This window comes from Hippopotamus amphibius, chromosome 3 (assembly GCF_030028045.1).
Source record: "Hippopotamus amphibius kiboko isolate mHipAmp2 chromosome 3, mHipAmp2.hap2, whole genome shotgun sequence".
NCBI classification, from domain to species: Eukaryota; Metazoa; Chordata; class Mammalia; order Artiodactyla; family Hippopotamidae; genus Hippopotamus; species Hippopotamus amphibius.
Genome location: NC_080188.1, coordinates 122,006,612 through 122,032,359, shown reverse-complemented (window position 1 = coordinate 122,032,359; position 25,748 = coordinate 122,006,612). Strand labels below are relative to the sequence as shown.

General features: G+C 51.5%; 1 protein-coding gene across 1 annotated transcript in view; it reads left to right on the top strand.

The window, feature by feature from the left end:
• The first annotated feature begins 1,058 nt into the window (after positions 1–1,058).
• VWCE (von Willebrand factor C and EGF domains) overlaps positions 1,059–25,748 on the top strand; it is a 33,021-nt gene continuing 8,331 nt past the window's right edge. The window contains exons 1-15 of the mRNA XM_057727610.1: positions 1,059–1,281; positions 3,763–3,857; positions 3,979–4,068; positions 4,398–4,526; positions 6,753–6,869; positions 9,365–9,481; positions 10,380–10,508; positions 11,824–12,254; positions 12,337–12,430; positions 13,691–13,773; positions 15,430–15,517; positions 21,721–21,806; positions 23,095–23,212; positions 23,918–24,003; positions 25,382–25,478. Of these exons, the coding sequence (XP_057583593.1) occupies positions 1,172–1,281; positions 3,763–3,857; positions 3,979–4,068; positions 4,398–4,526; positions 6,753–6,869; positions 9,365–9,481; positions 10,380–10,508; positions 11,824–12,254; positions 12,337–12,430; positions 13,691–13,773; positions 15,430–15,517; positions 21,721–21,806; positions 23,095–23,212; positions 23,918–24,003; positions 25,382–25,478 (1,870 nt within the window). The 5' untranslated portion in view covers positions 1,059–1,171. The remainder of the gene's footprint in view (positions 1,282–3,762; positions 3,858–3,978; positions 4,069–4,397; positions 4,527–6,752; positions 6,870–9,364; positions 9,482–10,379; positions 10,509–11,823; positions 12,255–12,336; positions 12,431–13,690; positions 13,774–15,429; positions 15,518–21,720; positions 21,807–23,094; positions 23,213–23,917; positions 24,004–25,381; positions 25,479–25,748) is intronic.

Below are 25,748 nucleotides of genomic sequence, written 5' to 3'. Positions count from 1 at the left end.
AACTTTGTTGTGAACTAACAGCATCATGGGGTTGCCCAAAAAGCCAAGTAATATTAGGCTTTGTTAATAGAAGTATGGTGTCTGAAGAGGGGGAAGGCAGGAGTCCCACAATCATTTGTGGCAACCAATGTTAAGGACCTTAGTGACAGGCTGAGGTAGCCAGTGAGAGGGCTATTGCAGAGGTAGAACCAAAGGAACTGGGGTTATTTAGCTGGGAAGGAAAAACACTTATGAACAAATGGGGTTATTGAAGATTGGATTGGTCTGCCTTTTGATAAGTAGTGACGTCTTCATCCCTGTAAGTGTTTAAGCAAAAGCTTAACTGATTGGGTCTGGGTGGCTACGGGAAGTTCCTGGAAGGTTCCTGCACAGAGCAGAAGGAAGAATTCGGTCAACCTTTCAGCTTTCTCCCAGCTGGATGATCCTGATTTTCATCCACCACCTGCTCACCACTTCCCTGATTACCATCTCTGACTGTGGCCTGGGGCAGCTGCAGAAGGGCACAAAGAGGAGGCGTCTGTGCGTTGAAGACCAGCTAGTGTCCCCTGACCAGGGAGCAGGTGGACCCACTGACCAGCACACCCAGGGTTAGGGTGCAGACCAGCTGGCAGGCTGGGGGCCGGCCTAGAAGTGCCCAGCAGCGAAACGATCTCGCGTCCCACCTTTTTGTACAACACAGGCATCTCAGGCTCCACCGAGACCAGCAATGCCCGGGGCGCGCAGCCTCCAGCGCCAGCCTTGTTCCTGGAGTCTCTTTCCTCCCAGGGCCTCAGTCTGACGCCCACAGCCCTTCGCAGGAAGCCGACTCCCCAGACCCGGGCAGGGGGTGTGGGCCGAGGACAAAATCCCGCCCCCAGGGGTCCCTGATCTTTGCCCCCGCCCGGGGATCCGCGCCTCCCCAGAAGGCCACCGGCGGGCGGGCGAGCGCCGCTGCCTTTTGTGTGTTTCGTTCCGAGGTCCCAGAGACCCCCCAGCAGTCCGCCGCGTCCCCTCGCGGCCCCCGGCCCCTCCTCTCGGCGTCCCCAGCCCCCCTGCTCGGCTCCGCGTGCCAGCTCGGGGCTCGCTGGTTCGCTCCCCGCGGCGCCAGGAGGAGGGGCGAGGGCCAGCAGCCCCCTCCCCCGCGCGCGGCGCCGGAGCCCAGCCGAGCCGGGGGGACCCGCCGCCGCCGGTCATGTGGGCAGGACTGCTCCTCCGGGCCGCCTGCGTCGCGTTCCTGCTGCCAGGGACCCCGGCCCGCGGCTACACCGGGAGGAAGACGCCCGGGCACTTTGGGGCCGAGAGGTAAGCGCCCCGCGCCCCTCCCCTGCCCCTCCGCCGGAGCGCTACTGGCTCGGAGCGGGGAGGCGCGGAGGGGCGTCCCAGAGCCGCGGGTCGGGGCGCCCCCCTGGGGCACTGTCCGCGTGCGGGCGCAGCCCAGGAGGTCTGGACAAAGGGACAGCAGCTTGTGCTCTGGGCGGGTACCCGTTCTGCGCCCCTGGCGGGGGCTGTCCAGACTTGAATCTGGCGAGGGGAGCGAAGATCCAGGCGCTGGGTGAGGCGCTCCTAGTCCCGTGGAGCGCGGACCCCTGGCGAGGGGACCCCGGGACGTGCCACCCGGTCTCCAGACTGGCTGGCTTTCGCTCCCGAGCGTGCCCGTGGCTCCGCCTAGGCAGTGCGTGGCCTGCCCCGCGGCACCGGCCGCTCTGGGGCTGGGAGCTTTCTCTGTGCCCAGGCTCTGCGCACGCCGTGGACCTTGGAACCGCCGGGGTCTCTCTGGGTTATGTTTCGGTTTCTGCCTGTGTGCGCGCGCCGGCGGGGGTGGGGTGTTTGCCCCTTTGCTCTTTCCCGATTGATGCCGCCCCCACCTCGAATCTCCTCCCGGGGCCGGGCCGCCGAGGGCAGAGCGCGTGTGTGCGTGATGCTGCGAGCGAGGGAACACAGTGTCAGCGGGCGGCCTGGCCCGCGGCCACGGCCTGGGGGGGGCGCGCAGGGGGGCGGCCCCGCCAGGCTCGCAACTCGCACGTGTGCTCCACAGCCACAGCCACCGCCAGTTCCTGTTCAGATCGGCCCGGCTCCGCGGCATGCCAGAGCCTTCCTGCCTGCCACCTGTCTCCCCGTCATCGCCCGCCCTAGGCTCCTTGGGGCGCTCTGGAGGGCGCTCGGTCCTTGCCCACCTGAGGGTGAGGCTCCACTGGCCTCCCGGGCATCCTTCCATCTGCCGCTTTGGTGGCACCCCTGTCCCTTTGAGAGCCCCATCTCAGGAGCAGGAGCTGCCGGCTCCTCCTTCCCAGGCTGCTGCTATAATCGCTCCAGCGAGGGCAGCGGGTGAAACATCCCTGCCGCACCCCCCACCCCCTTCCAGGGCCCCTTCTTCTTCTGTGATGACTTAAGGGAGGGAAAAGGCTCTTGGAGGCTCCAGGGACAGTTTTCTGCAGACGTTTCTGTTTTGCCATGTGCCCTGAGTTTCACTTTCTGGAATACTTGTCGCTTTTGACACAGATTATTCTCCCGCAGAGCAGACTGAGTCTGTCTTTCTATCCATGTCCCAGTCCCTGCTGCTGTGCCTGGCACACTGTGGGTGCTCTAGAGACTGCCCTACTGGCAGGACATTCCCATCAGCCTCCAAACATGGGTAAAACACAGTTGGGAAGGGTTTTCTTGTCCCTCTTCTTGTTGCTCCAGGATTTCCAGTTCAGATCAGGCTGGACTTCATCATCCTCTGCCCAGCCCATCCCAGAACCAGTTCTGGTCATTGTCTCCATTCCCCTCCAGGCCTGTGCACATGCAGCTCCTGCCTAGAACATTCCTCCACTCTCACTGGCTGCCCTTGTTCTCTCTCCAGTCTCAGTTTAGGAAACCTCCCCTGAGCTCCTTCGGTCTCCATAGTCTGTAACATTGTGGCACTTGTCACACTGTGTTGTTGTACCTGGTTCCTTGTCTGCCTCTTGAATGTGGGGAAAGGGGCTTGTTCAGGGCTGGACTGCCTCACCCAGCCTGGGGAACACTGGGTTACCCTTCGCTCCTTTGGGCAGCTCCCTGGCGCCTGCTCCCCCATCCCAGAGATATCACCTTGGGGAAATGACATCTTTCCACCACCCCCTTTTCCTCTCTTCTGTTGGCTTCCCTTCTCAACCTTTCCCTCAACAGCTATTTATTGTGTGTCAGGTGCTGCCCTTGGTGCGGAGTTGAGCAAAAAAGATGTAGCCTCGTCCTCAGGAAATAGTAGGGGAGCCAGGCAATGAACAAATCCACCAACTAATAAGTAATTTCATGTCCCAGGAAGTAAGTGTTATGAAGCAGAATAAAGCAAGGTAAGGGGGGAGAAGTAGGGCCTCTCAGAGAAGGTGGCATGAGCAGACCTTTTACAGGAGTGGGGGAGCTGTGAGTTGTGTGTATTTGGGAAAGAACCTTCCTGATAGAGGGAACTGCAAGTGCAAAGGCCCTGAGGCAGTTTTCCCAGGGGCTCTGCATCCACTGCAGTCCTCCCTCCTCAGCTCTGAGGCCCCTTTTTGCTCTGTGTCCATGTGGCAAGCATCTGTTGGAGACTAGTGTCTGTTCTCTTATACCTCTGTCTTTGTTCTGCCTCCAGAAGGGACTGACTGTCTGGGTCATTCTTTGGAAAGTTCCCATTGATCTTGGTGGGGGAGGTGGGGGGGAGTCTCCAGAAATGTTTGTTGACTGACTTACTGACTGGCTGGGAAACTTTCACTCTACAGTAGATGAATCCTCCCCCCACCCCTCTCCCAGTACAGAACGTGGAAGGTGCTCTCTCCTCTCTTGCAGACGCCGGCTGGGCCCCCACGTCTGCCTCTCGGGGTTCGGAAGCAGCTGCTGCCCTGGCTGGGCGCCCTCCATGGGCAGTGGGCACTGCACCCTTCGTAAGTGCCTGTCCCTGTGCCCCAAACATCCTCCACAGCAGGGCGCTCATTCCCTGGGCTGGCCTGAGGGGCAGATTGGGGACCTCAGCCCCCACTCCCTCACCTGCCTTTCTCCTCTCAGCCCTCTGCTCCTTTGGCTGCGGGAGTGGCATCTGCATCGCTCCCAATGTCTGCTCCTGCCAGGATGGAGAGCAAGGGCCCACCTGCCCAGGTAACTGGGGGGTTCAGTGGCTGATGGGAAGAACTCTATTTACACTGAGCTCGTGCCAGGCACTGGACAGTTGTGCCCTAGAACATCATTTTCAAGCAACCCTATTAGGTAGGCATTCTCATTCCCATTTTATAGATGAGGAGACTGAGGCACAGAAGCTAGAGGCTCGCGCACGGTTACATGGCCAGTAAATGGCATAGCTGCATTTAAACTCAGGCCTGTTTGCCTCCAGAGCCCCTTTCCCAGCAGAATTTAGGAGGAGCTGGGGGAGGTGGGGGAGGCTGGTACTGTCGCATGACGCATGTTCACAGGTGCGGTGCCTGTTTCAGAAGCCCATGGACCTTGCGGGGAGTATGGCTGTGACCTCACCTGTAACCATGGAGGCTGTCAGGAGGTGGCCCGAGTGTGCCCCGTGGGCTTCTCGATGACAGAGACAGCTGTCGGCATCAGGTGTACCGGTGAGAGGTCTGGGAGCAGCTGGGTGGGGGCAGGCGGGAATGAGGTCTCCTCCCTGTCCTCCCAGGACCGTCTCCGGAGAGATGCCAGAGCAAAGCTGAGTCAGGAGCAGCTCTGAAGCTTGAGAGCGGGCAAGTGGGCAGGCAAACACAAGAAATATGCCCCTTCTGCTATTTCACAAATACTTATTGAGCACATCTTGTGGACCAGGAACTGAGCAGGGGCTGGGGTTACGAAGGCAGTCCCTGCTCTTATGTTGCTTCAGAATGTGAGGCAGGATATAAGTAAGGACAATGACCACCCCCCCAGCCCCCCATAATGGGACTGTCACCGGCGGAGTGCATGGTACTGTGGCCCACAGGGGCACAGGAAACCGGGACTGGAGGTGGGCTGGACCACAAAAAAGGCTCCCTTGGGAAAGTGACATTTGAAATATGAGGCAAGAGAAACTCAGTGGTTATTTTGTAAAAGTATTATTTGTTCGTGATTTAAAAACTTTTTTTTAATTTGGATTTTGTAAAAATAACATTTCTTCCCCTGAATATAAAAGTAAAAAATAACTTATTTTGGAATATTTGGAAAGTAAAAGAAGTGTAGAAAGGGGAAAATAAACACGTCCCAGAAGTCCCTACCCAGAGATATTTGTTACCAAAATGAAGTTATTTTTTTCCTGCCCTTTCCCCTGGGTGTATATGGGTTTGTGAGTGTGTGTGACTGTGGGTAGATGTGTGCCAGGTATGCCTATCTGTCTGTTTTATAAAATTGGGATCATACCTCATCTATAGTTACCGTTCATTATTTTTCTCACTTTGTGTTGTGAGCAAGAAATAGTCCTTACGACATCATTTTTAACAGCTGCAGATGTGGCTGCTGTAATCTAAGTATCCAGTTCTGTGCTATCCATCCTTTGCTTGTCTGCAGTGTTTCACTGCTATAAATAATGCTGAAGTAAAGAGGCTTCTTGTTAGCTTCTCTGATTATTCCCAGAAGGAGAACTATTAGGTCAAGTGTCCCATGAGGGAGTTTTGGTGCTTACTGCTGCCACCCTTCGGGAAGGTTGAAGTACTTTCCAGACACTGCTCATTGCAGAGGCAAACTGGACCAAGGGAAAGCCAGAGACCAGTGTCAAAGCAAATACAGGGCATGGGGGCACTGGCCACCATCACAAGGGGCCCGATGGGATAGGGTGAGTCAGGGTGGGCTTCTTAGAGGTGGTGGGCGTGGTCCCAAAGGTGCCTGCTGTGGGAAGAGCAAGAAAGGAGAATGCAGGTGGCCAGCAGGCAGGGGTCTGGGGGGGAGGGAGGCTCAGGTGGGCAGAGTGGACTGAAGGGGGTGGAGCTGACCTCATAGGTCCTCCTGGTTCTGAGATAGCAAGGGAGGCCTTGAAGCCGAGGTGGGGAGTTCTGTCTCCCAGCCCACCCCCCCATCAGGCCTGAACCTCCCTAAAGCACTACTTGGATCCAGTCACCCTGGACAGAAGCCTCGGGACTCCTTTGCGTTCCACGGCTGAGCCTTAACCCATCACCTCTCCAGCTCGGCCTCATACTTCCCTGACGGGAACCTGAACGTCAGCCAGGCTGGGTCCCCCCGGCATTCCCTGTGCTTCCTAGAAGCTTCTCAGACTCTCTCCACTTGATGGGCCCCACTCCTGATGCCTCCTGGTCCTCTTCGCCCATCTCTCCTCCAGCACACACCTGCCGTGGCTGGGCGGTCCCTGGCGGGGCGCACACCACCCACCACATGTTGGTCTCTCCTGATATGTGTCATGGCTCCCACATTCTCAGGCCGCAACCATCTGGAGAGTCAGCACTGTGTCTTAGTGACATTTGTGTCCTCGGCAGTCCCCCTCCAGCTCTGCTGCACACAGCGGGGTGCTCAAAAAGCCTTTAGGGGAATTTAATCAGCCTTCCTGCCCACCCCACCCCCCCCCCTTTTGGGGTTGCCATGCGGTTAGGGCCATTGGAAATGATTCTGTCTCAGCTAGCCTCTCCATCATCTGTTCTGCATGCGTCCAAAAGAGGCCTGGCCCCTCGGCCTCTTCTTTCTGGGGGCTTCCTCATAGCCCGATAACTCACCTGGCGCCTTCTTTCTTCCTAGGGTGGGGGTGAGGGTTCCACCTGCTGAGGGCAGGCCCCACGTGGGCACAGGGTCCTCGTGGGGTGTGTTTTCTCCCCGCACCCGAACCACGTTCAGAGTGAGCTGTGCAAGAGTGTTTCCTCTCTCCCCAGACATCGATGAATGTTTAAGCTCCTCTTGCGAGGCCCACTGTGTGAACACGGAAGGCGGGTTCGTGTGTGAGTGTGGGCCTGGTATGCAGCTGTCTGCCGACCGCCACAGCTGCCAAGGTGAGTGGCTCCGGGAGGGGTGATGATGGTGCTGTCACCAGTGCTGCTAGGCTCTGACGTTGAACTGAGGCCCTGCCAGGCCCAATGTGTGCTCTCCAGGCGTGATTGTGTTTCACCTTCACCACCGTCCTCTGAGGGAGATGCTATTCTCACCCTCAGTTTCTGGAAGAGGTTGCCCAAGGCCATTCCGTCAGTAGGAGGAGGAGGAGTCTGACACTAGGGCCTTTGCTTTGGACCACGGGTCTCTGTAGAAACTACTGCTGCCATCTTGCAGGGTGAAGGTGAGGGAGAGGTCAAGGGGAGGGGGAGGAGCAGGGGGAGCAGACTAACCAGAGGGAGGAGGCCACTGAGATGGGGGAGGGCCGAGGGGATGGGTGACACATCCCAGGGGGCTGTTGGGAGAGTCACCTCAGTCACCTGCCCCAGTGCTGGGCCAGGCTCTGGATACACACAGCTAGTAAGAAAACATCCAGCCCTCCAGCAGCTCCCCCCCCACCCCGCCATGTCTGGTGGGAGGGGAAGAACAATGAGGTTGGGATGAGGGGAGAAGTGCTATGGGGACCCAGGGAAGAGAAGGAATCTTTTTTTTTTTAATATTTATTTATTTGCTTGCACTGGGTCTTAGTTGTGGCAGGCAGGCTCCTTAGTTGTGGCATGCAAACTCTTAGTTGCAGCATGCATTTGGGATCTAGTTCCTGGACCAGGGATCGAACCCAGGTCACCTACATTGGGAGCATGGAGTCTTAAACACTGCACCACCAGGGAAGTCCCAAGAAGGAATCTTTATCTCCTAAGTGAACAGGATGAGTGAGACCTTTTAAAATAATTACTCATTCCTCAAAATGATTTTTATTTACAGAAATTATGTCAGAAAACATTCTCTCTTTAACAAGGCAACTAAGACAGAAGGTCCCCTTGACACTGTGGCATCATTTTCTCTGTGTTTGAAATTTTCATAAATTATTTTAAACGTTTTAACAGTCATAGTACTAACCCCATGGCCCTCTCTCCTACTCCCAACCTCTGTGCTCCCTAGAGAACAGACCTGGTGTCTTAGTATCTGCTTGGACTGCTATAACAAAATACCACAGACTGCATGGCTTAAACAACAGAAATTTATTCTCATAGTTCTGGAGGCTGGGAAGTCCAAGATCAAGGCGCTGGCCCACTCAGTTATTGGTGAGGGCTCTCTTCCTGCCTTGCAGATGTCTGCCTTCTCTTTGTGTCCCCACAAGGCAGAGAGAGAGCAAGCTCTCTTATGGCTCTTCTCCTAAGGGCACTAATCCTGTCAGGAGGGCCCCACCCTCAAGACCTCATCTAAACCTAATTACATCCCAAAGGCCCCACCTCATAATACCATCACATTGGGAGTTAAGGCTTCTGTATATGAATTTGGAGGGAATGTAGTTCACCCACAGCACTTGGTTATCAATCTGATGAGTGCCCTGCCTGCCTCTCCCCAGTACATGTATGTGCTCACGTGTGTACTTACAGAGACAGGATGATAAGAGATGGGTGGCTAACAGTTGTTGAACTCCTGTGTTCTGGGCACCATGCTAAGCACTTACACATTTTCTCGTTTACTTCCTCAAAACTGTCCTATGAAGTTGATACTGTTTATTTCCATTTTCCTGGTAGGAATACTGAGGCCTAAAGAAATTAATTTACTCAGGATCACATTACAGCTGCGATTTGAACCCAGTGATTCCTCTACTTGCTTTTTTCTCCTCAACAATCTGTCTTGAAGATATTTCCACATCTGGGTCAACAGACTTGCTTTATTCTTTTCAACTGCTGCCTGGTACACTGCAGTGCAAATATTCCATAGTTTACTAACTCTTACTTGCGAACATGTAGATTATTTTCAGTTTTTCCCAATTTCAAGCAATGGCTTGGGAAGCTTTGACAGAGGAAGTGGTACGGAAGCTGAGTTTTGAGGTATGAGTAGGAGTTTTCCAGCCAGACAAGATGAGAAGGCCTTCCAAGCAGACAGGAGAACTCGGGCAAAGGGGGAGGGCCAAAAAAGCATGGTGCACTTGGAAGATGGCCAGAATTTAGGCCAGAGTAAAGGTGAGCGGTAGGGAGAGAGGTGGGAAAGGCAGCCCAGGGCTCGTGAGCTATGATGCAGTATTGGTGATTGTGGGAGCCTTGGAGGGATTTTAAGGAGAAAGTGGCCTGACGAGAGGTGCCCTTTGGTCACAACATCCTGGAGGCTGTGTAGAGGGTGGCTTGGGAGGAACACAGGGAGGGGCGGAAAGACACACAAGACTAGAGACCAGACCAGAGACAAAGGTGCCCAGGGCTAGGGTATGGCAGTGAGGGTGGAGAGAAGTGGGCTGGTCTAGGGAGGACTTAGGAGTTGATAGACTGAATGTGGGTGGTGAGAAAGAGAGGGGTTAAGAGTCAGGGGTGATGAGAGAGTTAGGTAGAGAGGACCACATATTTCCAAAACTCCATGGGGAAATGAGCTCCAGCCATGTCCTGTTCCCTTCCAGACACTGATGAATGCCTTGGGACCCCCTGCCAGCAAAAATGTAAAAACAGCATTGGCAGCTACAGGTGTTCCTGTAGAACTGGCTTCCATCTCCACGGCAACCGGCACTCCTGTGTAGGTAAGGCCAGGGACCCTGTTGTCTTCACACTTAGGCTGCCAATCAGGAAGACGGACAGGGCGAGCCCAGGGAGAGGGAAAGGTCAACAGTCTGGACCTCCTGGTTCCCTGGAGCCTGCAAGCACTTGAGCCTTTGCTCAGAGCCTGCCTTTCCCCGGGGTTGGCGTGGCTCCTCATGGAAGACCCTGTCTTGGACTTTTCCTGGCCACACGCCACTTTCATCCTGTTATGTTTCTCTTCCACCCTCTCCCAGATACACCCCAAGGATTCCTCTCTGCTCACCCATTTTCTTGGCTGCCTTTGCTCCCCTTGGTAAATAAAGCACGTTATGTCTTGGTTCCTCTGGTTTAGAAGGAGACCCCTGTTTTCTCAGCCCATTAGCAGAAATTTCCAGAAAGGGATTGGCATGTTTGGCTTGAGCTTGGCTCAAGGGTTGAAGGTGGGGTCCCATGGGCCTGAAAAAAGACCTTGTTCTAGCAGAGTTGGGTGTTTGTCCTGAAGCCTGCCCTGAGCGGTGCAGTGATTTTTTGAGGCTCTTTTTTTCAGAAGGGCCCACAGCACCCAATGCCCAACAGTGGGATGGTGGAAGGTTTGGAGATGAGATTCCCGGTGGGTCCCATCCCCACCAACCAGCACTTAATCACTGCTGCTCAGTGCTGGGGCGTGAGTCACTGGTGCATTCATTAAATGCCTACTGGATGTATGAACCTTCCAAGGAGACTAGCACTAGATTTCAGCCCCATTCCCAGACATCTGAGTCACATCGGCACCCTGGGGCAGGGAAGGACCCCATAAGAACATGGCAGGGAGGCTCCCCCAGCCTTTTGGGCTAAGGGATGGAGGAAGAAGGACTCGATAGCCCCGACAAGGCAGCCGTCGGTAGCGAGGCTCTCCCGCAGATGTAAACGAGTGTCGGAGGCCGCTGGAGAGGCGAGTCTGTCACCATTCTTGCCATAACACCGTGGGCAGCTTCCTGTGCACCTGCCGACCCGGCTTCAGGCTCCGAGCTGACCGAGTGTCCTGTGAAGGTGAGCGCCCGGCCCCGCCCCCTGGCGCTGGGCTGAGTCCAAGGCCCCGCCCCCACTCCAGGCCCCACCTTCCCCGAGCCCGAGCCGGAGCCGGAGCCGGGGCGGGGGTGGGGGCGGGGTCGGAGGGGGGCCCGACTTCCCTCCCCAAGAAATTATCTTTCAGGTCATCTTGTTTGTTATTTCCAGCATCCCTCTTTCATCCTCTCTTTCTCCTTCCACTTCTTTATCCATTCTTTTATTTTCCTTTTATTGTTTCCCCAGCCTGTTTCCCCTCAAATAGTAAAAGGAAGAGAAAAAAAAAAAAACAACCAAAAAACAATGATAGAGGAGTCTGTGAGGAAGGAGGGAAGGGAAGGAGTCCCAGTAACCTGGGCTCCCAGGGACACTTTGGACAGTGTGGTGTCAGATCTCTGCCATGATTTAACAGCGTGCCTGTAAACATCACTGTAATGTCATGTCAATACTGAAAGTGTTCTTTCTAGTCCAGGGCCAGTTTTCCATCATGTAATCTCCCGTGATGGTCTGAGATCAGCCACCCCATTTCCCCCTCCCAGCCTAGCCTGTTTTCTCAGGGTCTCACTCTGATTTGTGACTCTCTCCCTTTCTCCTCTTTCTCACTCTTGCCCCACATCTGTGCCCTTCTCTGCCATCTTGGTGTTTTCTGACTCTCCCTGTCTTTCAGACTGTTGGGTAGTTGGTGTCCATCAGCAAGGAAAGTGTGCACTGTTCCTAAGTGTGTGTGTGTGTGTGTGTGTGTGTGTGTGTGTGTGTGTGTGTGTGTGTCTGGGGAGGCATCCTCTTGGAAGCTGGCCCATCTGCCATGGAACCAGAGAGAAACCTGGATTCTTCCTTCCCTGAGCCTCAGCATCTCCTCCTGGGAAGCCACATCTGGGTCAGGGAGTAGGAGACATACTCCCCACTTGTACAGGAGTAGGGAAGGGTCATTCCCAGGATGGATCCCTGAGGGCTTAGAGAAAGGTCTGCCTGGCTGAGGAAAACCAGAGTCTCTTTCCTTCCCCGAGGAAGAGACGGGAGAAGACTCTGATTTTGCTGAGTCTGAAGAAGCTGGACCTTCAGCACTACCAGCTTGTAACTTTGGACTGCTAGTTTAGTACTTTCATCCATCTTCTCCCCTTAGTCACCGCAGACTCCTTAGTCTGATGTTGAACTGGTGGTATTAGACCCATCCTGTTGATGAAGAAAGTGGCCCAGAGACATTCAGTGACTTGTGGTGGTAGACCTGAGTCCACGCCCCTCGAATCTTGCCTCCTCCCCCTGCTGTCTCCCTCCAAACACTTCTGTGTTTCCGTTTCAGCTTTTCCGAAAGCCGTCCTGGCCCCGTCTGCCATCCTGCAGCCCCTGCAGCACCCCCCTAAGATGCTACTGCTGCTTCCAGAGGCAGGCCGGCCCGCCCTCTCCCCAGGGCACAGCCCTCCTCCCGGGGCTCCAGGGCCCCCGACTGGAGTCAGGATCACACAACTGCCGTCTCTCACACCTGCACTGCCCACGTCCTCTGCTTTTGCCCCAACACAGCTGCTCTCCACCCTGGTGCCTAGTCCCTCTCTGTTGGGGACCCTCGGACCTCCTTCACAACTCCAGGAGAAGGTGGTGGTGACCCCTTCCTTGCCCAGGGGCCCTGAGGCCACACAGCTGGCACCAGGGCCCTCTGCCTGTTGGCACCTGGGAGCCATGTATGAGTCAGGGAGCCGCTGGACAGAGCCTGGCTGTTCCCAGTGCTGGTGTGAGGTGGGTGTGTGGGGCTCTTGGGGCTTCCCTGGTCTGGTGTCTGGCACATTGTGGTGGCTGGAACTCCTGTTTCTGCTTCTAGGATGGGGAAGTGACCTGTGAAAAGGTGACGTGTGAAGCTGCTTGTTCTCACCCGATTCCCTCTGAAAATGGGGGATGCTGCCCATCGTGTACAGGTGGGAGCTGGTCCAGGGAAGGCTGTGAGTTTCCCACATGGTCCTGCCTTTCCCCTTTCCTAGCCTTTCTGCAGGTGAAAGGCTGTTCTCCAACTCTCGTGTATCACCTGAAGGGTGATCCCTGGGCCCAGCCCTCAGAGCTGGTTTCAGCTGGTGCTGGGTAAGGCCCAGGAATTTGCATTTCTAACAAGTTCCCAGGTGATGTCAATGCTGCTGGCCCGGGAGCCACACTTTGAGAACCACTGGTCTGTGCTCTCGGGACCACACTTTGAGAACCACTGGTCTGTGCTCTCAAGGGGAACTTTTCGTCTTCTGGGTAACCTTTTTGAGCTTTGTTCTTTCATTTATTTATTCATTCAGCACGTTTCTCCAGACCCACTCTGCAGTCCCCTCCCCTGCCTCAGGCTCCCTCCTACTGCAGGAGGAGTAATCGTTTATAAATTCTACCCCTGTTCTGATTCCCTCCCACAATCTGCTGACAAGTTTTCATTTTCTTCCCATTGCTGTTAGGCTAAAGACCCCAAATCTTAACAAGGCCTCCAACAGAGCTCCTCAAAACTCACCCTGCACATGAATCACGGGGGATCTTGTTAAAAGGCAGATTCTCATTCAGTAGATGTGGGGAGGGGCCCAGCTGCTGCATGTCTGTGAAGCTCCTGGTGATAAGATGCTGAAGTTGCTGCACTTTGAGCAGCAGTGAAAGAGTCTTTCTAAGGGTTAAAGTGAAAATGAAGCTTACTGATTTTCTTACTAATTGTGATCTTTTACTGTGTTTCTACTGTGCGTTAAGCCCTGAATGTAAAGGGCTGGGTACATTTACATCTGAGGCTGTGGATCCTTCCAAGTCCCCTGCAGGGCATGTGGTGGTATTTCCATTTTGCAATAAAGACAACTGAGTCCCAGAGAGGTTAAGTGACACATCCAAGTCCAAGGCCACTCAGGTGACAGGCCAGGTTTGGAACCCGGGGCTGTCTGGCTGCCTTTGCTGCCTTATGGGAATAAAATGCCATGCTTTCAATACAATTCTGGATTTATCAGACATGAATGGGACCCTCCTGGGGCACGCTATGTGGGTGTCTCCTATAGTTCTCCAGGGGTCCTAGGGCCACACAGTTCTGAGTACCTAGATCTGCCACTCCTGGGGCATCCAAGCCAGTGAGAGAAGGTTCCAGGTACATTATGCCTGGAAAAGTAATGAGACCTCAAGCTTCCCCTACTTTGAAGAGGTCTGATGCCTCCACTTCTGTTTGTCTTTCAAAGGCTGTTTTCACAGTGACGTCTTCCGGGCTGAAGGGGACGTGTTTTCCCCTCCCAACCAGAACTGCACCGTCTGTGTCTGTCTGGTGAGCATCACAAGATCCCTGAAGCCTCGCAGGTGTTTTCTTAACCTTTGGGGGTTTTAGAGGAAGGGGGAAGGACCGAATGTTAAAGGTGAGCTTGTTAAATGGAGGGAGAGTTCTCAGGTTGTGGATTTTGGTTGGAACCTGCCGAATTTAAAAGCGTGGGGGATGGGAAGCCTGTAGTCGGTGGAGTCAGGGAGGCTTCTGCTGAGCAGAAAAGAGCCAACAGGCAAACAGCGTCCATCTGTCTAGGAAGGGGGAGGGGATGAAACTCGCTCGGAAACTTCCTACGAGGGAGGCCGTTTTTCTCTCCAGGCGGAATATTTGCCAGCGCAGTAAAGGTATCCACACTGGGAGGGAGAAGGCTCGTTAGCAGACTCAGCTTGTTAAAGAGTATTTTACTTGAGGCAAATTCACTGCTCTAAGAATAGTTATGAAGCTCCTACTATGTGCCAGGCCCAGCCAGATGCTGTCCTGTGGATTGGATCATGAACACCCAGTGCGTACCAGGCAGGGGGCTTGGTACTTTCCATTCAGTTCCTCACCTGAGGCTCCTGGTGGCTCTTCAGGGTCGGCTGTACTGTGCCCATTCTACAGATGAAAAGACTGAGGCTGGGAGGTGGCAGAGTTGGGATTTGAGCTGAGATCTGTCTGCATCCAAAGCCTGGGCTCTAACCACCAGCCCTCGCTGCCTTTGATCATCTTTAAAAATACCCCTGGTCTGACAGTGATGACAGAAGCTGCAGTGTAAGATGCGGGGGGCACGTAGACTGCTACCACCACCCTTATTGAGGCCTACCTGTGCGCCACACTCATGTAGTAGCTACGCTTTCATGCCTATCGCATTTCCCGCAATCCTCAGCAACTCCGGTAGAAGCGCTCTTTCGGGCTCATCTCACAGATAGGGAGGCTGAGGCTCAGAGAGGTGATGTACTTTGCTCAAAGTCACACGGCTTGGAGGAGTAGACCCTGGACCTCAGGTCTGGCTGGCTCCAAAGCCAGGGGCTTTTTTGTCTTAACTTTGATTTTTAAAAATTGAGTTTTAAATGTAATTCCTTGGCTGGTGTTAGTCACTTGGTTCAAAACTCAGATGAACAGGAAGATGTCTCTGGTGGAGTAACCCCTGTTTTCCACTTCTCAGCATCCTTACAGAGTTTCCGTATGCCATGGGGGGAGAATGCCGTGGTGGGGAGTGCCATGGGAGGCTAGGCTCATCCATTTTCAGGAGGAAGGCAGTGTGCTCTGTTCTCTGGTCTGCCCCTCGTCTTGGAAAGGGGGTTGTTGGAAACTGTAATAAACCCTGATACTGGGTCCTAGTACAGTATCCTTGTGTGATCATGTGGCATTTAAAGGTCTTGGGTGGCCTCCTTTCTTTTCTTTTCCTTTTTTCTTAATCGTTAAGTATTTATTTGGCTGCACCAGGTCTTAGTTGTGGCACGTGGTGTCTAGTTCCCTGACCAGGGATCAAACCTGGGCCCGCTGCATTGGGAGCGTGGAGTCTTAACCACTGGACCACCAGGGAAGTCCCAGGATAGCTTCCTTTAGGAGGCTTTCATGTGGGGCAGGAATCTTGAGAGTGGTGTGAAATAGCTAGTGAGCTGTTTCTGATGGGCCTGATGGTCAGCCCTCCTCGACCCATGCCACCTCTCACCTCCTCAGGCTGGAAATGTGTCCTGCATCTCCCCCGAGTGTCCTCCTGGCCCCTGTCAGGCCTTCCCGAAGTCAGATTGCTGTACTTGTATACCAGGTAAGGGACTCTTTGGGGGAGGAGGACAGGGGAATTTAGCATTTTGTATGTGGGGGTGGAGGGGTGTCTTTTGAGTATGTTTTTGGGGGTGGGTTGAGTGGAGGAGAGAGGAAGGATATTGTTTCTGCTTTAGAAACTCAGATCAAGTGAAGCATTTCAAGGTGCCCGTTTTAATTGAGCACCTACTTAATTGAGCACCTACTGTGTGCACAAAGGTTTGGATGCTAGACTGGGCTCATAGCCCAGGCTGCCCCCTACCAGGGGTGGTGCCTTCAACACTGACAGGAAGGGGTTTGGGTCCACCCTTGGTGTGGCTCTGTCCAGAGACTGGGAGGAGGTCTCCCCTGCCCCACTAATGAGTTGGTCCTTTGTTAAAATGTGGTTTTCTTTCCTGAGATGACCTCATGGCCATCACTGCTGGCCCTGGGCTGTTGCTGTGTGGGCTGCTTGCCAACCCTTGATCTCACTGAATCTGTGTATACAGTCCTGAGGGAGTGCTATTCATAGTTCCATTTTATAGATGAGGAAACTGAGGCTCAGAGAGGTCATCGCTGCCCAAAGACGCAAGCCTGTTAGTAAAGGAGCAGAGCTTGAACTCAAGCTTACCTGATTTCAAAGCTAGTGTTCTTATTAAATACTATATTTCCCTTGACTTTTGAATGTTATGTTATTTTTATTTTATTTATTTGTTTTTTGATGCACCATGTGGCATGTGGGATCTCAGTTCCCCTACCAGGGATTGAACCTGGGCCCCCTGCATTGGGAACGTGGAGTCTTAACCACTGGACTGCCCAGGAAGTCCCAAAGGTTATATTATTTTTATAGTGTCTGGCCTTACATTTAGGTCTTTTATCCATTTTGAGTTTATTTTTGTGTATGGTGTTAGGAAGTGTTCTTATTTCATTCTTTTACATGTAGCTGTCCAGTTTTCCCAGCATCACTTATTGAAGAGGCTGCCTTTTCTGCACTGTATATCCTTGCCTCCTTTATCATAGATTAGTTGACCATAGTTTATCTCTGGGCTTTCTGTCCTGTTCCATTGATCTATATTTCTGTTTTTGTGCCAGTACCATACTGTCTTGATCACTGTAGCCTTATAGTATAGCCTGAAGTCAGGAAGCCTGATTCCCCCAACTTGTCTTTCCTTCTCAAGATTGCTTTGGCTATTCGAGGTCTTTTGCGTTTCCATAGAAATAGTAAAATTTCTTGTTCTAGTTCTGTGAAAAATGCCATTGGTAATTTGATGGGGAGTGCATTGAATCTGTAAATTGCTTTGGGTAGCATAGTCATTTTCACAATGTTGATTCTTCCAATCCAAGAACATGGTATGTCCCTCCATCTGTTTGTGTCTTCTTTGATTTCTTTCATTAGTGTCTTATAGTTTTCTGAGTACAGGTCTTTTACCTCCTTGGTTAGGTTTATTCCTAGGTATTTTATTCTTTTTGCTGCAATGGTGAATGGGATTATTTCCTTAATTTCTGTTTCTGATCTTTCATTGTTAGTGTATAGAAATGCAAGAGATTTCTGTGTGTTAATTTTGTATCCTGCAACTTTACCAAATTCATTGATTAGCTCGAGTAGTTTTCTGGTGGCATCTTTAGGATTTTCTATGTATAGTATCATGCCATCTGCAACCAGTGACAGTTTTACTTCTTCTTTTCCAATTTGGATTCCTTTGATTTCTTTTCCTTCTCTGATTGCTGTGGCAAGGACTTCCAAAACTATGTTGAATAGTAGTGGCGAGAGTGGACATCCTTGTCTTGTTCCTGATCTTAGAGGGAATGCTTCCAGTTTTTCACCATTGAGAATGATGTTTGCTGTGGGTTTGTCATATATGGCCTTTATTATGCTGAGGTAGGTTGACTCTATGCCCACCTTCTGGAAAGTTTTTATCATAAATGGGTGTTGAATTTTGTCAAAAGCTTTTTCTGCATCTATTGAGATGATCATGTGGTTTTTATCATTTGATTTGTTAATATGGTGTATCACATTGATTGATTTGTGTATATTGAAGAATCCTTGCATTCCAGGGATAAACCCCACTTGATCATGGTGTATGATCCTTTTAATGTGTTGTTGGATTCTGTTGGCTAGTATTTTGTTGAGGATTTTTGCATCTAAATTCATCAGTGATATTGGTCTGTAGTTTTCTTTTTTTGTAGAATCTGTGTCTGGTTTTGGTATCAGGGTGATGGTGGCTTCATAAAATGAGTTTGGGAGTGTTCCTCCCTCTGCAATGTTTTGGAAGAGTTTGAGAAGGATGGGTGTTAGCTCTTCTCTAAATGTTTGATAAAATTCACCTGTGAATCCATCTTGTCCTGGACTTTTGTTTGTTGGGAGATTTTTAATCGCAGTTTCAATTTCATTACTCGTGATTGGTCTGTTCATATTTTCTGTTTCTTCCTGATTCAGTCTTGGAAGGTTATACTTTTCTAAGAATCTGTCCATTTCATCCAGGTTGTCCATTTTATTGGCATATAGTTGCTTGTAGTAGTCTCTTATGGTGCTTTTTATTTCTGTGGTGTCCATTGTAACTTCTCCTGTTTCCTTTCTAATTTTATTGATTTGAGTCCTCTCCCTCTTTTTCTTGATGAGTCTTGCTAGAGGTTCATCGATTTTATTTATCTTCTCAAAGAACCAGCTTTTAGTTTTATTGATTTTTGCTATTGTTTCCTTTGTCTCTATCTCATTTATTTCTGCTCTGATCTTTATGATTTCTCTCTGTCTACTCACTTTGGGTTTTGTTTGCTCTTCTTTTTCTAGTTTCTTTAGGTGTAAGGTGAGATTGTTTATTTGAGATTTTCCTTGTTTCTTGAGGTAGGATTGTATTGCTGTAAACTTCCCTCTTAGAATTGCCTTTGCTGCATCCCATAGGTTTTGGATCATTCTGTTTTCATTGTCATTTGTCTCTAGGTATTTTTTGATTTCCTCTTTGATTTCTTCAGTGATCTGTTGGTTATTTAGTAGCGTATTGTTTAGCCTCCATGTGTTTGTGTTTTTTACAGTTTTTTTCCTGTAATTGATTTCTAATCTCATAGCGTTGTGGTCAGAAAAGATGCTTAATACGATTTCAATTTTCTTGAATTTACCAAAGCTTGATTTATGACCCAAAATGTGATCTATCCTGGAGAATGTCCCATGTGCACTTGAGGAGAATGTGTAATCTGCTGTTTTTGGATGTAATGTCCTGTAGATATCTATTAAAACCAGCCGATTTATTGTGTCATTTAAAGCTTGTGTTTCCTTATTAATTTTCTGTCTGGATGATCTGTCCATTGGTGTAAGTGGGGTGTTAAAGTCCCCCACTATGATTGTATTACTGTCGATTTCCTCTTTCATAGTTATCATTTGCCTTATGTATTGAGGTGCTCCTATATTGGGTGCATATATATTTATAATTGTTATCTCTTCTTCTTGGATTGATTCCCCCAATCTTTATGTAGTGTCCTTTCTTGTCTCTTGTAACATTTTTTATTTTAAAGTCTACTTTATCTGATATGAGTATTGCTACTCCAGCTTTCTTTTGATTTCCATTTGTATGGAATATCTTTTTCCATCCCCTCACTTTCCATCTCTATGTGTCCCTAGGTCTGAAGTGGGTTTCTTGTAGACAGCATATATATGGGTCTTGTTTTTGTATCCATCCAGCCAGTCTGTGTCTTTTGGTTGGGGCAGTTAGTCCATTTACATTCAAGGTGATTATCGATATGTATGTTCCTATTACCATTTTCTTAATTGTTTTGGATTTGTTTTTGTAGGTCCTTTTCTTCTCTTATGTTTCCCGCTTAGAGAAGTTCCTTTAGCATTTGTCGTAGGGCTGGTTTGGTGGTGCTGAATTCTCTTAGCTGTTGCTTGTCTGTAAAGCTTTTGATTTCTCGATCGAATCTGAATGAGATCCTTGCTGGGTAGAGTATTCTTGGTTGTAGGTTCTTCTCGGTCATCACTTTAAATATATCATGCCACTCCCTTCTGGCTTGTAGAGTTTCTGCTGAGAAATCAGCTGTTAACCTGATGGGCGTTCCCTTGTATGTTATTTCTCGTTTTTCCCTTCTTGCTTTTAATAACTTTTCTCTGTCTTTCATTTTTGTCAGTTTGACTACTCTGTGTCTTGGCGTGTTTCTTCTTGGGTTTATCCTGCTTGGGACTCTCTGTGCTTCCTGGACTTGGGTAGCTATTTCCTTTCCCATGTTAGGGAAGTTTTCAACTATAATACCTTCCAATATTTTCTCAGGTCCTTTCTCTCTCTCTTCTCCTTCTGGGACCCCTATAATGCAAATGTTGGTGCGTTTAACATTGTCCCAGAGATATCTTAGGCTGTCTTCAGTTCTTTTCATTCTTTTTTCTTTATTCTTTTCCGCATCAGTGATTATCACCATTCTGTCTTCCAGGTCACTTATTCGTCCTTCTGCCTCAGTTAATCTGGTATTGGTTCCTTCTAGTGTATTTTTCATTTCAGGTATTGTGTTGCATAACTCTGTTTGTTTGTTCTTTAATTCTTCTAGGTCTTTGGTAAACTTTTCTTGCAACTTTTCGATCTTTGCATCCAATCTTTTTTCAAAGTCCTGGATCATCTTCACCATCATTATTCTGAATTCTCTTTCTGGAAGAGTGCCTATCTCCTCTTCATTTAGTTATTTTTCTGGTGTTTTATCTTGTCCCTTCATCTGGTACAAAGTCTTTTGCCTTTTCTTTTTCTCTGTCTTTCTGTGGCTGTGATTTTCAGTTCCACAAGATGAAATAGTGCTGCTACTGCTTGATTCTGCTGTCTGCCCTCTTGTGGAGGAAGCTGTCTAGGAGGCTCCTGGGTGCTTCCTGATGGGAGGGACTGATGGTGGGTTGGGCTGGGTGGGTGGAGCTCAGTACAACTTTAATCCGATTTAGTGGGTGGAGCTCAGTGACATTTTAATCTGCTTGCCTGCTAATGGGTGGGGCTGTGTTCCCACCCTGGTGGTCGTTTGGCTTGAGGTGACACAGCCCTGGAGCTTACAGGCTCTTTGTTGGAGCTAATGTTGGACTCTGGAAGGGCTCACGCCAATGAGCACTTCTCAGAACTCCTGCTGCCAGTGCCCTTGTCTCCTCGGTGAGCCACAGCTGCCCCCCACCTCTGCAGGCAACCCTCCAACACCAGCAGGCAGGCCTGGCCCAGCCTCCCATGGGGTCACTGCTCCCCCCCGCCCCGGGTCCTGGTGAGCACACTTTCCCGTGTGCCCTCCAAGAGTGAAGTCTCCATTTTCCCCAGTCTTATGGAGGTCCTGCCACCAAATCCCGCTGTCCCTCAAAGTCTGATTCTCTGGGGATTCCTCCTCCCGTTGCTGGACCCCCAGGTTAGGAAGCCTGACGTGGGGCTCAGAACCCCCAGGACCTCTGCAGTACAACTGTTCTCCAGCTTGTGAGTCACCCACCCAGCATTCATGCAATTTGATTTTAACGTGATTGTGCCCCTCCTACCATCTCATTGTGGCTTCTCCTTTGTCTCTCTTATTTTTAGTTAAAAGATTTTTTGAATAGGCAATGTACTCCCTATGAGGTAGGAACTGTTAATCCCATTCTACAGATGAGAAAACTGAGGCTCAGGAGAGCTTAAGTATCTCGCCCCTAGTGAGTTGTGTAGCTGAGATTTGAACCCAGTGCCCTCTGACTAAAGCCAGGTGGGGCCTGGGCAGGTTTTTAAGTTGTTTTTACCAGCAGGGATGGGGGAATCTTCAGATGAGAGGCTCTCACTGAATCCTCCCCGCCTCCAGTGGATGGTAGCATTCCCAGATCTTGCCATAGGTGTCTGGGGCTGTCTTCTTTAATTTTTTCATTTCTCTTACTCTTTAGTTATTAGGGGCTTCCCTGCCTTCTTGGTTAAGAATCTTCTTTTGCATGTAGTTCATTCTCTATCAGTTTTTCTTTTTTCTTTTTTTGGCCACATGTGGAATCTTAGTTCCCTGACCAGGGATCAAACCTGTGCACCCTGCATTGGGAGCATGGTGTCTCAACCACTGGACCACCAGGGAAGTCCCTCTCTGTCAGTTTTTAAGTACTGGTGTACCTTTAGGTGAGGGTTTGGAGGGGAGCGGCAATTGGGCTCTTGGGTGTGGGCGTGCCGTGGAGTATTGTGGGGATGCGTTTTCTTCACCTTAGACCCTCCTGCCCATTTGCTCCCCCTTTTCTTTAGCTGCCCAAAGACCTTGAGCTGCCTCTTCCTTTCTCCTCTGCAGTGAGATGCTATTTCCACGGCCGGTGGTACGCAGATGGGGCTGTGTTCAGTGGGGGTGGTGACGAGTGCACCACCTGTGTCTGCCAGGTAGGGGGCTGAGTGGGTGGGTGCTGGGGAGGGGGCAGGGCACAGGCCTTTCAGGATGCCATGCCCAGGAGAAGAGGAGCTGTCATGCAGCAAAAGGGAAACTGAGGTGGAAAAGAGACTAAAGGGACCTTAGCAGGTACCAAGGCCTGCACGAAGTCTCCTTGAAATCTCTTCTTCAGCATTGCTATTTACAAAGCACCTAGTATATGCCTGGGGCAATGCTGAGCGCTTGGGACACAGCTGAGCGTGAGACAGCCCCGGTCCCCTCCGTCAAGGGGCCCACAAATGGACAGGGGAATGGGGCTCTTAAGCAGACGGTGGGCTTCAGGGAAGCCTTCTTGGAGGGAAGGTTGCTAAGCTGAGACCTGAAGGATGACTAGGACTAACCAGGTGAGGAGCTGAGACAGGTGTACCTGGCAGAAGGCACTGCATGAGCAGAAGGCAGGAAGCAGGAGAGAGCACGGTGTGTTCTAAGGCCTCAGGATGTCCGTTCTGGCTGGAGCCTGGACTGTGAGAGGGGCCGGAGATGAGGCTGAGGCAGGGGTCCTGTTTGGGCTGAGTTCCGAGAATCAGGACCTGGGGCGGGCCCCTTGTGTAAGTGGTTTTCTGAGGGTGTGCTCTCAGGAGAAATGGACCGGGGATGCAGGTCAGGCAGGGGGAGGGGCCATGTGAAGACGGGGTCTTGTGCTGATTCCATGGGGAGCTCTGGAGTGTGAGTGGCACAGCCGTGGGTGTGTCCAGAGGCCAGGGAGCTGGGCTCTTCCACCCCCAGCATCAGGCGGTTGTGTATACTCCCTTGCTCCCCAGGGAGTGGGGTCGAAGGAACCATCCAGGCATGTGGAGGACAAGGTCCCCATCAGCCAAGGGCGGTGCTTAGGGGAAGGGGTCTGTGGGGGGCGACAGTCTTCGCCTCAAACTCAGTCATGAAGGGCTTTGCCAGCCAGGCAGAAGGTTTGGACTTGGCAGAGCTGCCGAGGGTTTTAAGTGGTGGAGTGGTGAGATCAGACTGGTGCGCGAGAAAGTCTTCTGGCTGCAGGTGAGAGAGGATTGGAGAGAGAGCAGAAAGCTGTTGCAGAAGTGAGGGAAGAGACTCTGAGGCTGCAGCTAGGGCAGCTGGGGACCCTGCAGCCACACAGCCGGCACATTCCCGGGACCCTCTCCCAGCCTCACCCCAGCCCCTTCCTTCCACTCTTGCTCCCTGGAGGTTTGTCACTTTTAGGGGGGTGATGGCAGCCTGCCGGCCTCCTCTTCAGCCCTCACTGGTTCGTGCCCCTTGGCTGTCTTCCAGAATGGGGAGGTGGAATGTTCCTTCACGCCATGTCCAGAGCTGGACTGCCCCCGCGAGGAGTGGTGGCTGGGCCCTGGGCAGTGCTGCTTCACCTGCAGGGAACCCACACCCATGACAGGTGAGGGCCGTCCAGCCCTGCGTCCCAGTCTACACCCAGCCCCAGGCCTGGATGCCCGAGAGCGGGGAGGCTGAGCTTCACCCTCTAAGACTCTTTCTGTGTGTGTGTGTGCTCTGTGTGTGTTGTATGTGTTTGGTAGTGTGTTTGTGTGTGTCTGTGTGTATATTTGTGTGTGTGAGTGGTATCTGTGTGTGAACTTGTGTACATGTGTCTCTGTGTTTGTGTGTGAGTGGTACCTGTGTGTGCTTTTGAGTGTGTGTCTCTGTGTGTTTTTTTTAATTTTCAATTTTTAATTTTTTACAATAAACTGCATATATTTAGAGTGTACAATTTGGTATCCCAATCTCCCAATTCATTCTCTCTGTGTGTTTTTGTTGCGTGTTGTATCTGTATGCATGTGTCTGTGTGGGAGTGGTTTCTGTGTGTGTGAATGAATGTGTTTGTGGGTGTGAATGGAGCTGTACGTTTGTGTGAGCATGCCCGTGTATGCCAGGCTCACGTTGGGCAGCAAAATTCACTAACCGAGAGAGCCGAGAGGCAGCTGCGGGCAGCCCTGGGCCCAGCAGGTGGCTGTGTGGATGCCGTGTGAGTGCACAGAGGCGTCTGTCTGTCCTCGCTGGGCAGTGCTGTAGGCCCCTCAGGCACTTAGGACCCTCCTTGGCACTTCTGTCCGTTCAGCCCTCTCCTCCACTGTCCCCCGGCCAGGCTGCTCTCTGGACGACAATGGGGTTGAGTTTCCGGTTGGACAGATCTGGTCTCCCGGTGATCCCTGTGAGTTATGCATCTGCCAGGTGAATGACAACCTGCGCGCCTTCAGCTGCTTTCCCTGCACTCCCCCGTCCTGGGCCGGGCATCCCTGCCCCTCCAGAAGCGGGGACACCTCAGGCCTGTCCCAGTCTGCCTTCCATGCTGTCAAATCCCGTTTTTACAGAGGGGCTGGGATCCAGGCTATTCTGTCCTCGGTGAATGTTCGGGACGACAGGGCTTGGCAGTCTGTCTGTCGTAAGAGTGGCATGTGACCCACTGTGCCTGTGAGGGAGCTGCTGGCCTAAGGGGCTGGGAATAGGATTCCCAGGAGCAGGTTTCCCCCGGGGCGCAGATAACAGAGGGAGTCGGGCAGCCTGGGGCCTACCGGTAGTTCAGGCCTTTTCTGTGAGTTGCAGTGCTTCCTTCATTAATGTGAGTCACGTGACCTCATCTTATCAGAAATGGATAAGGTGAGGGTGTGCGAGTTTGAGAGTCAGATTGACAGACGTGCAAACACAGCTATTTACCAAGAAACGCAATCGTTGTAGCATATCTAAGTATGGGTCGGCTTTCTTTCTACTTTAGAAGAGCTTTTAGTCCCTTAGAACCTAGAGCTTTACTTCTCACAATGAGGTCCCCGCACCGGCTGTGTCATCAGCATCGCGGCGGAGCCTGGTAGAATAACCTCAGGGCTGCCCAGGCCTCAGACTCAGAATCTGCATTTTAATTCCCACAAGTTATCTTCTCGGGTGACTTGTGTGCACACGAGCGCGTGAGAAGCATGGCCTTCACGTCCCTTAGATGCGCCCTTTGTTAAAAAGCCTTAGACTCTTACAAAACTTGGAACGTTTCATTGGAATTAGAGTGGGGAGGAAAGTACATCCGCTGCCTTTTTTTCTCCTTTAGGACTGACCTAGGGCGCTCATATTACAAGAAAATAACACAAAACTTCAGCTTCTTATGAAAAAAAAAAAAAGAAAGAAACTGTATATGGTGCTTTCATCTTCTGAAAGACATTTCCGGTGGAATAGCTTTCTATAAAAATAGGATTTGATTGTACTCCATAGATTTGGGGTGAGCCAGGGTTTCAGGGAAACTCAGAATTTGAATGGGGTTCGTGGTGCAGCCTCGGCTGCTGCGGGGAAGGGACAGGAAGCCTAGGAGCCCAGAACCCCAGCTCTGACCTTCCCCCTCTGGGATAAATGAAGGCTTTCTGGAAGGCTCACACCCCCTTTCCCAAGTAGCCGTCCTCTTTGGGGGAACCCTGCCACCTTCCAGCTGCTTCATGGTGCCCCTTAGGACAGGTCCCAGCCAGTTTTCAGCACTGTCCTTTCTTTTGGGGGGCTGGCAGGGTGGAGTGGGGTGGGGAGGTGGGGACTGGCATGGCAGGTGGAGTCTTGGTGAAGTTCCTCCTTCCTTCAGGCAGATGGCTCAGTGAGCTGCAAGAGGACTGACTGTGTGGACTCCTGCCCTCACCCTATTCGGATCCCTGGACAGTGCTGCCCGGACTGTTCAGCAGGTAAGACCCCTGCCTGGGGGGTGGGGGGGTGCACAGCACCCCCGGCCCCCACATCTGGGCTCACCCTATATCAGACTTCTCTGTGCAAAGCACCACACATGCTTCATCTCTCATCCTTGCAACAACCCCATAGGGCAACCCCATTTTAGAGGTGAGGAAACTGAGGCTTAGGAACGGAAAGCACTTTGCCCAAGGGAGGCCCTGTCTGGGTGCTAGAAGCAGATATGAAGATATGCAGAGCTTACAGCCTAGGTGGGTGATAAAGGAACA